This window comes from Pan paniscus, chromosome 11 (genome assembly GCF_029289425.2).
Source record: "Pan paniscus chromosome 11, NHGRI_mPanPan1-v2.0_pri, whole genome shotgun sequence".
Classification (NCBI taxonomy): Eukaryota; Metazoa; Chordata; class Mammalia; order Primates; family Hominidae; genus Pan; species Pan paniscus.
In genome coordinates, this window is record NC_073260.2 from 53,870,653 (window position 1) to 53,884,149 (window position 13,497).

At 43.4% G+C, this 13,497-nt stretch overlaps 1 protein-coding gene and 1 pseudogene across 1 annotated transcript; both read left to right on the top strand.

Moving 5' to 3' along the window:
• Window positions 1-6,556: 6,556 nt before the first annotated feature.
• On the top strand, window positions 6,557-10,754 carry LOC117981719 (uncharacterized). The gene is given in 2 exon segments (XM_055091844.1): window positions 6,557-7,555; window positions 7,558-10,754. Coding segments are annotated over 2 exon segments (720 nt in total). The 5' UTR covers window positions 6,557-6,990; the 3' UTR covers window positions 7,713-10,754.
• Window positions 10,755-10,784: 30 nt separating this feature from the next.
• Window positions 10,785-11,542, top strand: LOC117981599 (mucin-19-like; annotated as a pseudogene).
• Window positions 11,543-13,497: the final 1,955 nt, after the last annotated feature.

Consider the following 13,497-nt stretch of genomic DNA (forward strand, 5'->3'; position numbering starts at 1 on the left):
GCGGGCTGCATGCCCCCTGGTAAATCTATATTAAATTTTTTAACTGCAATTTGTATTAATCTAAGTACAGTTCAAATATTCTCCATGAAAATTTCACATTTGAGTTGAGACATCCTAAAATGTAAAATACACAATGGATTTCAAAGATTTCATATGAAAAAAGAATGCAAACTATCTCTAATAATTTTTATATTGATTACATATTGACCCAATATTTTGGATATATATTGGGTTAAATAAAATATACAATTTAAAAAAATTATGCTACATTTTTGTTAAAAAATTTAAATAAACTATATATGAAATTATTTCTTGGGATAGAAAAGGGGACATGATTAAATATTTACTTAAACTTTTTTCAAAAACATATCTTTAAAACACATTTTCAAACACAACAAAAGTATCTTAATTTTGAATAGGTAAAATAAACTTATTCCTGCTGAAATTCAATCATGGCATGATTTCCTTTGTATGCATTTGAGGACTCTGTTTATAACCCAGATAAAAACATAAAACTTTTGAAACTCTTCTAAGAATGTCTAACACAAATTACCTGTATAGATATCATGGCACAGATGATGCTGAGGCCGGACTGACTGAAGAAGAACAGGCTGAAGATGCTGTACTCACACAGCAGCTGGCCCCCAGGTTACCCGCCCTTCATGTACATGGCGATGGTCACCTGGCTCACCAGCAAAGTGAACAACAGGTCGGCGGCAGCCAGCTGCATAACTGTGTAGAAGGTGGTCTCCTTCTGCCCCTTGTGCGACTTGCACAGCACCACGATGGCCACCAGGTTGCCCACCACTCCGAAAATGGACGGTCCCAGGCTGTCCAGCAGATTGGGCTCCAGGCCAAGGACACATTGGCCTGGGAAGGGGTTAATATGACAGTGGCTGGTGGTATGCAGCCCTGGAGTGCGAAGCTGAGTCTGGAGATGGCCGAAGAGAGACAAAGTCACCATGAGTGAAATGACCACCTGCAGGGCATTAGACCCGCGCCCAGGAAACGGGATGCTAACATGACAAGGGAGGAACTCAATCCCACTCTCTGGATTGCAACCACTTACCAACGGCAGCCACCCAAATCTCCAGGCTCCCTCTGCTCCTGCCAGCAGCACACCCTTGCTGATCTTAATATTTATAAACTGAGCCTCCCATTCCTCTTCCTCCCCCCAGCCTATCTCACTCCACTGACAAGACCCATCTCCAGGGAAAGGTAGCTCCCTAGTATTATTCCCGACAGATTCTGAGTTAATAAAATGCACATTGAAACCCTGGAAGACAATTTGGAAAGTGCTCTCTTTCCTCCTTGGCTCCCCTGGCAGTGCCCCATCTCTGCGCCCTTTGCCTGATGGCCCACATCCCATGTCACGTGTAGCGGCCCCAGTGGTGGGGCCTAAGACAATGAAACCTAAGACTAATTGGTGTACCTGAGGAAGAAGTGAATTCTAAAGGCTAGGAAAACATATTTGGGGGAATAATCAATGAAAACTTCCGTGGCCTTGTGAGAGACCTAGACATCCAAATACAAGAAGCACAAATAACACCTGGGAAATTCATCACAAAAAGATCTTAGCCTAGGCACATTGTCATTGGGTTATCCAAAGTTAAGACAAAAGAAAGAATCTTAAGAGCTGTGAGACAGAAGCACTAGGTAACCTATAAAGGAAAACCTATCAAACTAACAGCAGATTTTGCAGCAGAAACCTTAAAAGCTAGATGGGATTGGGGCCCTTTCTTCAGCCTCCTCAAACAAAACAATTATCAGCCAAGAATTCTGTATCCAGCAAAACTAAACATCATATATGAAAGAAACAGTCATTTTCAGACAAACAAATGCTGACAGAATTTGCCATTACCAAACCAGCACTGTAAGAACTGCTAAAAGGAGCTCTAAATCATGAAACAAACCCTGGAAACACATCAAAACAGAACTTCATTAAAGCATAAATCACACAAGACCTATAAAACAAAAATACAAGTTAAAAAGCAAAAACAAAAAACAAAAGTAAAGTACAGAGGCAACAGAGAGCATGATGAAAGCAATGGTACCTCACTTTTTAATACTAATGTTGGTTGTAAATGGCTTCAATGCTCCACTTACAAGATACAGAACCACAGAATGGATAATAACTCACCAACTAACTATCTGCTGCCTTCAGGAGACTCACCTAACACATAACGACCTACATAAACTTAAGGAAAGTGGTAGAAAAAGGCATTTCATGCAAATGGACACCAAAAGCGAGCAGCGGTAGCTATTCTCATATGAGACAAAACAAACTTTAAAGCAACAGTAGCGAAAAGAGACAAAGACAGACAGTATATAATGGTAAAGGTCTCATTCAACAGAAAAACATGACAATCCTAAACATACATGAACCTAACACTGGAGCTCCCAAATTTACAAAACAATCACTAGTAAACATAAGAAATAAGATAGACAGCAACACAATAATAGTGGGGGACTTCATTACTCCACTGACAGCACTAGACAGGTCATCAAGACAGAAAGTCAACAAAGAAACACTGGATTTAAACTATACTTTGGAACAAATGGACTTAACAGATATATAAGAACATTTCATCCAACAACCACAGAATACACATTCCATTCAACAGCACATGGAATTTTCTCCAAGATAGACCATATGATAGGCCATAAAACGAGTCTCAATAAATTTAAGAAAATTGAAATTGTACCACGCACTGTCTCAGATCACAGTGGAATAAAACTGAAAATCAACTCCAAAAGGAATCTTCAAAACCATGCAAATACATGGAAATTAAATAACCTGCTCCTGAATGAGCACTGGGTGAAAAACAAAATCAAGATGGAAATGGAAAAAATTTCTTTGAACTGGATGACACAACCAATCAAGACCTCTGGGATACAGCAAAGGCAGTGCTAAGAGGAAAGTTTGTAGCCCTAAACACCTATATCAAAAAGTATGAAAGAGCACAAACAGACAATCTAAGTTCACATCTCAGAGAACTGGAGAAGCAGGAACAAGCCAAACCCAATCCCAGCAAACAAAGGAAATAACCAAGATCAGAGCAGAACTAAATGAAATTGACACAGCAACAACAACAACAACAAATACAAAACATGAATAAAACAAAAAGTTGGTTATTTAAAAAGATAAACAAAATCGATAGACCATTATAAGATTAACCAAGAAAAGAAGAGAGGAAATCCAAATAACCTCACTAAGAAATGAAACAGGGGATATTACAACTGACACCACTGAAATATTAAAGATTATTCAAGGGTACTATGAACACCTTTTGGCACAAAAACTAGAAAACCCAGAAGAGTTGCATAAATTCCTGGAAAAATACAACCCTCCTAGCTTAAATCAGGAAGAAGTAGATACCCCAAGCAGACCAATAAAACAAGCAGCAAGATTGAAATGGTAATTTTAAAATTACCAACAAAAAAAGCCGAGGACCAGACAGATTCACAGCAGAATTCTACCAGACATTCAAAGAATATTTTCTTTCATTCAAAGAAGAAATGATACCAATCCTTTCACACTATTCCACAAGACAGAGAAAGAAGAAACACTCCCTTCTTTCTATGAAGCCAGCATCACCCTAATACCAAAACCATGAAAGGACATAACCAAAAAAGAAAACTACAGACCAATATCCATGATGAACACAGATGCCAAAATCCTTAACAAAATACTATCTAACTGAATCCAACAACATATCAAAAAGATAATCCACCATGATCAAGTGGGTTTCATACCAGTGACACAGGAATGGTTTAACATACGCAAGTCAATAAATGTGATACACCAAATAAACAGAATTTAAAAAAAAACTCACATGATTTTATCAACAGATGCAGAAAAAGCATTTGACAAAATCTAGCATTGCTTTATGATTAAAGCTCTCAGCAAAATAGGCATACAAGGGACATACCTTAATGTAATAAAAGCCATCTATGACAGACCCACAGCCAACATAATACTGAATGGGGAAAAGGTGAAAGCATTCCCTTTGAGAACTGGAACAAGACGAAGAGCCTACTCTCACCACTCCTTTTCAACATAGTACTGGAGGTCCTAGCCAGAGCAATCAGACAAAAGAAGGAAATAGAGGAAATCCAAATCGGTGAAGAGGAAGTCAAACTGTTACTGGTTGCTGACGATATGATCTTTCGCCTTGAAAACCCTACGGACTCCTCTAGAAAGCTCCTAGAACTGATAAAAGAATTCAGCAAAGTTTCCAGATACGAGATTAATGTACACAAATCAGTAGCTCTTCTATACATCAACAGCTACCAAGCTGAGAATCACATCAAGAACTCAACCCCTTTTACAATAGCTGCAAAAAACAAACAAACAAACAAAAAAAACAAACAAAACTTAGGAATATACCTAGCAAAGTAATCAAAAGACCTCTACAATGAAAATTACAAAACACTGCTGAAAGAAATCATAGATGGAGCCAAGCACATTGGCCCATGCCTATAATCCCAGCTACTCGGGAAACTGAGGCAGGAGAATTGCTTGAACCCGGGAGGCAGAAGTTGTAGTGAGCCGAGATCACACCATTGCACTCCCACCTCAGCGACAAGAGCGAAACTACCTCTGAAAAAAAAAAAAAAACAAAAACAAAAAAGAAAAGAAATCATAGATGACACAAACAAATGGAAACACATCCCCATGCTCATGGATGGGTAGAACCAATATTGTGAAAATTACCATTCTGTTAAAGGCAATCTACGAATTCAATGCAATCCCCATCTGAATACCACCATCATCCCTCACAGAATTACAAAAACAATTCTAAAATTAATATGGAACCAAAAGAGTGCCATGTAGCCAAACCAAGGCTAAGCAAAAAGAACAAGCCTGGAGGCATCACACTACTTGATTTCAAACTGTACAATAAGGCCATAGTTACCAGAACAGCATGCTACTGGTTTAAAAATAGGCACATAGACCAATGGAACAGAAGAGAGAACTCAGAAATTAACCCAAATACTTACAGCCAACTGATCTTTCACAAAGCAAACAAAAACATAAAGTGGGGAAAGGACACCCTTTTCAACACATGAAGTTGGGATAATTGGCGAGCCACATGTAGGGGAATAAAACTGGATCCTCATCTCTCACCTTATACAAAAATCTACTCAAGATGGATTAAGAACTTAAACCTAATTCCTGAACTGTAAAAATTCTAGAAGATAACACTGGATAAACCCTTCTAGACATTGGCATAGGCAAGGATTTCATGACCAAGAACCCAAATGCAAATGCAATAAAAACAAAGATAAACAGCTGGGACTTAATTAAACTAAAGAGCTTTTGCATGGCAAAGGGAACAGTCAGCAGAGTAAATAGACAAGTCGCAGAGTGGGACCCCTGACCCTGACCCCTGACCCTGACCCCTAACCACTGACCCTGACCCCTAACCCCTGACACAAACCCTAACCACTATCCCTAACCCCAACCCTCACCCTAACCCAACCCTAACCCCTAATCCCTAACCCCTAACATCTCTCAAACCCTAACTCTAAACGTTGACTCCTAACCCCTAACTCTGACCCCAATCCCTATCTCCAACCTCTAACCCTAAACTTAACCCCTAACCCCTAACCCTAACACCAACCTTAACCCTAGGTTCGTTACTAAGTTTGTATTGACTATGTCAATGTTGATTATTATGATGGCTGTCTTTGGACTGCACGGCAGCGAGGGGATTGCGGATCTTATATTAATATTTTTGTATTGAGGCAGCGCATTAGCATTACAGGTGCTTGTTACATGAGCAATGGGGGTGTCATACTTTGGGTGTCATGTCTGCATTAGGAATGCCGCATTTGTCTTCCGAGGCTGCGGTGTGGATCTCGCACTGCGGCCGCCTCGCCTTGGCTGGGGAGAACCTCGGTGGGCAGGATTCAGAGGGGCTTTTGGTTTCCCGTTTTCCACACTGAATCCTTCTAACTGGTCTCTGACCTTGATTATTCAGGGCTGCAAACAGGAAGGATTTTATTCACCGTTGATGCGGCCCCGAGTTGTCCCAAAGCGAGGCAGTGCCTCCAAGGTCTGTGCTGAGGAGAACGCTGCTCTGCCTTCGCGGTGTCCCCCGGGTGTGTGCTGAGCAGAACGCAGCTCCGCCCTCGCGGTACCCCCGGCCCGCCCGCCTGGGTCTGTGCTGAGGCGAACACTGCTCCGCCTTCGCTGTATCTCCGAAGTCTGTGCAGAGGAGAACTCAGCTCCGCCCTCGCGATGCTCTCCCGGTCTGTGCTGAGGAGTAGGCAGCTCCGCCCTAGCAAAGGCAGAGCGCCCTTCGCAAAGGCAGAGAGGCGCAGAGCGCCGGCGCAGGCGCGGAGGGGGCGCAGGCGCGGAGGGGGCGCAGGCGCGGAGGGGGCGCAGGCGCGGAGGGGGCGCAGGCGCGGAGGGGGCGCAGGCGCGGAGGGGGCGCAGGCGCGGAGGGGGCGCAGGCGCGGAGGGGGCGCAGGCGCGGAGGGGGCGCAGGCGCGGAGGGGGCGCAGGCGCGGAGGGGGCGCAGGCGCGGAGGGGGCGCAGGCGCGGAGGGGGCGCAGGGCGCCGGCGCAGGCGCGGAGAGGCGCAGAGCAGGGCAGGTGGCACCAACAGCGGGTCCCTCAGGCCTCGAGCGCACGCATTCCAGCGGCCACCCAGACCATGCTCCGCCGACTGGGCGCCCAAGCTGCAGTCGCCCTCTGTGTGCAGGCAGCAGCTGCCTGGCAACCCCCGAGCTCGCTCGCGCTGTCAGCATCGCAGAACCAGGGCCAGGTGTCCCAGTGGCTGCGGCCAAGCCAGGCATTCTGACCGGCGGCGGCGGCTGCATAGGAGCGAGAACTGAGAAGCCGCCGCTCAACCCCACACGGGGTGACTGCTGAGGGCCCATACGAACGGCCCCGATCTCCCTCAGGTGGAGGACTGGGCGGGAGGCACAGCCTGGGGGCCCTCAGGCTGGGCGCGCTGGCGATCCCGAGGCCGACCAGGCCATGCACCTCCAGCCCGCCTGGGCACCCAAGCTGCAGCCGCCTTCTGTGTGCAGGCAGCAACCTCCAGGCAACTCCCGAGTCCGCCCTCACTTCCCACATCTCGGAACGAGGGCCAGATGTCCCTGTGGCTGCGGCCAAGCCAGGCGGTCTGCCCTGCAGCAGCTGCACGGGGGCGGGAACCGGCCCTCAGCCCTATCCCCCGTGGCTGCAGAGGGCCCTTGGCTAGAGGTGTCGAGCTCTGGCATAGGAGGAGCCGGGCGGGGGCAGGGTCTGGCGGGCTCTCAGGCCAGGGGCACTTGCGATCCAGAGGCCGCCCAGGCCATGCTCCACCACCTGGGCGCCCAGCTACAGGCGCCAGGCAACTCCCAAGCTGGCTGGCGCGCCCAGCCTCGCAGACCCGGGCCTGGATGTCGCCGTGGCTGCGGCCAAGCCAGGCGGTCTGCTCGGCGGCGGTTGCACCGGGGCAGGAACCGACCCTCAGCCCCATCCCCGGTGGCTGCGGACGGCCCCTGGAGCGGCCCCGACATCTCTTCGGAGGAGAAGAGGGGCGGGAGTCAGGGCCAGGCAGCCCTTAGGCGGGAAGGGATGCGCGCCTGCGATTCCGGGACGTACTGCGCCAGCCCAGGAGAACCCGGAAGCCAGCAGCTCTTGTTTCTCTGTGTGATTCTGTGAGGAACCACCAAATTGTTTTCCACGGCAAGTGCATCATTTTCTATTCCTAGCAGCCAGTTCATGAGGGCTCCAATTTCTCCACCTCCTTAGCAACATTGATTTTCTGTGTCGTTGTTATGAAAGCCTTATTAGTGGATGCAAAGTGGTATCTCATTTGGGTTTTGTCTTGCATTTTATTAATGAATAACGGTGTTTAGCATCTTTTCTTATCCGTCTTACACATTTTTGTATCTTCTTCGGAGAAATGTCTATTCAAGTCCTTTGCCTATTTTTTAATTGGGATGTTAGAAATTCTGATGTTGAGTTCTGGGATATTAAGCTTTTATCAGATACGCACTTTGATTTTATCAGATACATATTTTCTCACATACTATGGGTTGTCTTTTAACTCCCTTGATAGTATCCTTTGATGCATAAAGGTTTTTTATTTTGATTAAATCTAATTTACGTGTATTTTCTTTTGTTATCTGTGCTTTTCTGTCATATTTCAAAATACACTTAAAACTCAAAGGTCATAAAGGTTTACCTTGTGTTTTCTTCTAAGAGTTACATATTTTAGTCCTTACATGTAAGTCTTTTATTAATTTAGAATTAATTTTCGTGTATACTGCAAGGTAGGGGTCTAACTTCTCTCTTGTGCACTGACATCCAGCTGTTGAAGAGACTGTTCTTTCCTCCCTTGACTAGACTTGGACGGCTTGTTGAACAGTCATTGACCATATATGTGAGCACTAATTTGTAGGATCTTAAATCTGTTCTATTGTATTGGTCTAAAAGTCTATTAGTCTTATGCCAGTACCACACTCTCTTGATTACTGTAGATTTGTAGTAGGCCGTGAAACTGAAAAATGTGAGTTTTCTAATATTCTTTTTCAAGACTGTTTTGTCTGTCAGATCCTTTGAATTTTTGTATGAATTGTAGAATGAGTTTCTTTCTTTCTGCAGAAATGCCTTTGGGATTTTGATGGTATTGCATTGAATCTGTAGATTACTTTAGATGGTATTGTCATCTTAACAATATTGTCTTACAACCCGTGAACACAGAATGTCTTTCCAGTTATTTCCACTCTCTTCCGTTTTTTTCAGCAAAGTTTTGTGTATACCACCATGGTTAGATTTATGCCTGAATAACTTATTCTTTGATGCTATTATAAATGGAATTTTTAAAATGTTTTCATAGTTCTTTACAACTATATAGAAATATAGCTCATTTGCCTATGTTTGTTTTGCATCCTGCCTCTTTTATTAGTTATAATCGGTTTTGTGTTTTATTTGGAGCTTTATACACATAAGATCATGTGTAGATATAATTTTACTTCTGTTTTTTATTTCTAATTTAGATGCCTTTTATTTCTTTGTCTTGCCTAATTGCTCTGGCTAAAATTGCCAGTGGTACATTGAACACAAGTGGCAAATGCACCATGCTTGTCTTGTTCTAGATGTTAGGAAAACAGCTTTCAGTGTTTCATCAGTGATCATGATATTAACTGTTGGGTTTTTGTACATCCTATTGTCATGTTGCAGAAAATCCCTTCTATGCCTAGTTTATTGAGTATTTTTATTATAGAAGGGTGTTGTATTTCATCAATGTTTTCTCTGCATCAATTGAAATAATCACGTGCTTATTCATTTTACTGTTAGAGTATATTACACTGATTGATTTTTTATATGTTGAGCCACCCTTGCATTTTGGGGATAAATCTCACAGGGTGATAGTTTACAATCCTTTGATTATACAGTATTGCTGCTAGTATTTTGCTAGTATTGCTAGTATTTTGCTGAGATTTTTGCTTATATATTCATAAGGGATATTGTGCTGTAGTTCTCTTTTTGTGCTCTCTTTGGCTTTGGTATAAGGATAATGCTGTTATCAAAAAATGAATTAGCAAGTATTCCTTCTTCATATATTATGTCGGAAGAGTTTGAGAAGAAATGGTATTAATTCTTCTTTAAATGTTAGGTTGACTCACCAGATAATGCAGCTATTTGGTCATAAATGTTTCTTTGTTAATCACTTTCGATTACTAATTCAATCTCCTAGGTTATAGGTCTATTCAGATTTTCTCTTTCTTCTTGAGCCACTTTGGTAGTTTGTGTCTTTCTAGTGATTCGTCCATTTCATCCAGGGCAGCTAATTTGTTGTTAGACAGTTGTTCACAGTATACTCCTGTAATCCTTTTGTATTTCTGTAAAGTTGGTAGTAATGGCTCTGCTTTCATTTATTATTGTAATAATTAGTCTTCCATCTTTTGCTCAGTGAATATAGTGAAAGGCTTGATCTTTCAAATAATCTATGTTTATTCATTCTACTGCTCTCCAAACTTCTATTTTATTGATTTATGCTCTAATTATGCTCTCTATTATTTCTTTCATACTGCTAGCTTTGGATTTAGTCTTCTTTTGTCTTCTTCCACTGCCTTTAGGTATAGAGTGAGGATGTTGATTTGAGATTTTTCTTAAATGTAGTTGTTTATATCCATACATTTTTCTTTGAACTCTACTTTCACTGCATTCAATAAGTTTTGGTATGTTTTGTTTTTATTTTAATTTATCTCAAGATATTTTATAATTTTGCTTGTGATTTATTTTTTTCACTCACTGGTAGTTGAAGACTGTATTGTTTAATTTCCACATTTTCGTGAATTTTCCAGTTTTCACTTATTTATCTGTTGTTTCTTCCATTGTGGTTGTAAATTATATTTTGTATGATTCCAAACTTTTAAAAATGATTAGGACATATTTTGTGGACGAAGATATGGCCCATCCTAGAGAACTTCCATATACACTTGAAAGGAATGTATATTTTGCTGTTGTTGGATGGACTGTCCTGTATGTGCGTATTAGCTCTCAGTGGCTTATACCGTTGTTTAACTCTTGTATTTCTCATGAAGCTTCTGTCTGGTTTTTCTATCCATTAATTAAAATGAGGTATTGAAGTGTCCAACTGTGACTATAGAACTGTGGGTTTATCCTTTCAATCCTGTTAATTATTTCAGCTTTACTGAGGTGTAATAGAGAAATAAAAATTGTACATGTGATGCGTTTATATGCACATTCTGAAATGATTACCAAAACGAAGTCAATGAACATGTACCTCACAGAATAGTTACCTTTTTGTGTGCATGTGTGGGATAAGAAAACTTAACTCTATCCCCTGTGACTGCAGAGTGGCCATTCCAGCTGCTCCAGGCTCCAGCAGAGGAAGACTGGGGCAGGTGGCACCACCAGGGAGGCCCTCAGGCCTGGTGCACACGCATTCCAGAGGCCACCCAGACCATGCTCCCCGCCTGGGCGCACAAGCTGCAGTCGCCCTCTGTGTGCAGGCAGCAGCTGCCTGGCAACCCCTGAGCCTGCTTGCGCTCCCAGTCTCGCAGAACCAGGGCCAGGTGTCCCTGTGGCTGTGGCCAAGCCAGGCATTCTGCCCGGCGGTGGCAGCTGCACAGGGGCGAGAACTGAAAACCCGCCGCTCAACCCCACACGGGGTGACTGCCGAGTACCCATGACAGCGGCCCCGATCTCTCTCAGGTGGAGGAGTGGGTGGGAGGCACGGCCTGGGGGCCCTCAGGCTGGGCGCGCTGGCGATCCCCAGGCCGACCAGGCCATGCACCTCCAGCCCGCCTGGGCTCCCAAGCTGCGGCCGCCTTCTGTGTGCAGGCAGCAGCCTCCAGGCAACTCCTGAGCCTGCCCGCACTCCCCACATCTCGGAAGCAGGGCCAGATGTCCCTTTGGCTGCGGCCAAGCCAGGCGGTCTGCCCTGCAGCAGCTGCACGGGGGCGGGAAGCGGCCCTCAGCCCCATCCCCAGTGGCTCTAGAGGCCCCCTGGCTAGAGGTCTCCAGCTCTGGCAGAGGAGGAGACGGGCGGGGGCAGGGTCTGGCTTGACCATTTGGAATTACAATACACTTCACTCATCAACCACAGAACATACACTGGAGTATCATCTGCGTGCAGATGAGTATACTGCTCAAAGCGATTTACAGATTCAATGCTTTTCCTATCAAATTACTAATGTCATTTTGTACAAAATAGAAAACATCTAAAATTTATATGGAACCTAAAAGGAGTCTGAATAGCCAAGCCAAAGCAATACTAAGGCTAGAGACATAGGCTAGCCAAGCCAAAGCAATACTAAGGCTAGAGACATCATATTACATGACTTCAAACTATACTAGAAGACCATAGTAATCAAAACAACATGGTACTGGTAGAAAAACAGACACATAGACCAATGGAACAGACTAGAGTACTAGAAACTAAGGCCACATGCCTGCAACCATCACATCTTTAACAAAGTTGACAAAAGTAAGCAATGGGAAAAAGACTTTATTTAATAAATAATGCGGGGATAACTGGCTAGTCATATGCAGAAGAATAAAACTAGACCCCCATATTTCACCAAATACAAAAATTAGCTTAAGATGGATTAAAGAGTTAAATCAAAAATCTCAAGCTATAAAACACCTAGAAAAAAACCTAGGAAATACTTTTCTTGATAACGGCCTTGGCAAATAATTTATGGCTAAGTCCTCAAAAGCAATTGCAACTAAAACAAAAAATGACAAGTGGGATTTAATTAAACTGAAAAACTTTTGCACAACAAGAGAAACTATCAAGGTAGTAAAGAGATAACCCACAGAATGAAAGAAAATATTCACAAACTACGCATCTAACAGAGGTCTATTATGCAGAACCTATAAGGAACTTAAATAAATCAACAAGCAAGAAGCAAGTAACTCCATTAAAAAGTGGGCAACAGGACATGAACGGACACTTTCGAAAGAAGACATACACACAAGCACCCAACAAACATATGTAAAAGTGCTCATCGTCATTATTTATTAGAGAAATGCAAATCAAAACCGAAATGAAATACCATTTCACACCAGTCAGAATGGCTTTTTTTGAAAAGTCAAAAGAAAAACACATATCGGTGAAGATTTAGAGAATAGAGAACACTTATACACTTTCTGAAGGAATGTAAATTAGTTCAGCCACTGTGGAAAGCAGGTTGGGGATTTCTTAAAGAACTGAGAGTTGATCTACCATTCAATCCAGTAACCCCATTACTGGGTATATACCCGAAAGAAAATAAATACCCTATCAAAAAGACACATGTAGCTATATTTTTATCACAGCAGTATTCACAATCACAAAGACATAGGCTTAATCCAGACATCCATCAGTGGTGGATTGGATAAAGACTCATGGAATACTATACAGCCAGAAAAAACTCAAAATTATGCCATTTGAAGCAACATGAATGCATTCTTTCCAGAAAACTAATGCAAAAGCAAAAAACAAAGTACCGCATGTTCTCTTTCATAAGTGGGAGCTAAATGCTGGGTACACATGGTCATAATACAGAGGGGTGGGAGGGGCCGGGACTGGTGGCTCAGGCCTATAATCCCAACACTTTGAGAGGCCAAGGTGAGCGGATCACCCGAGGTCAGGAGTTTGAGACCAGCCTGGCCAACGTGGTGAAACCCCGCCTCTAATGAAAACACAAAACTTAACTGGGCATGGTGGCTGGCGCCTGTAATCCCAGCTACTCGGGGGTCTGAGGCGGAGAGTCGCTTGAACCCGGGGGGCGGAGGTTGTAGTGAGCCAAGATCGCACCACATCACTCCAGCCTGGGCGACGGAGCAAAACTCTGTCTCAAAAACAAACAAACAAAAAACAAAGAGGGAGGGGGGAGGGAATACAGATTGATTAAAACTACCGATTGGTTAGTGTCCTCTCTACCTTGCTAATGAATTCATTCATTTAATTCATAATTCATTCATTCAATTCATAATTCAGTTCCCCCTGAGAAAAAAATATTGACTTGTCATTAAAAT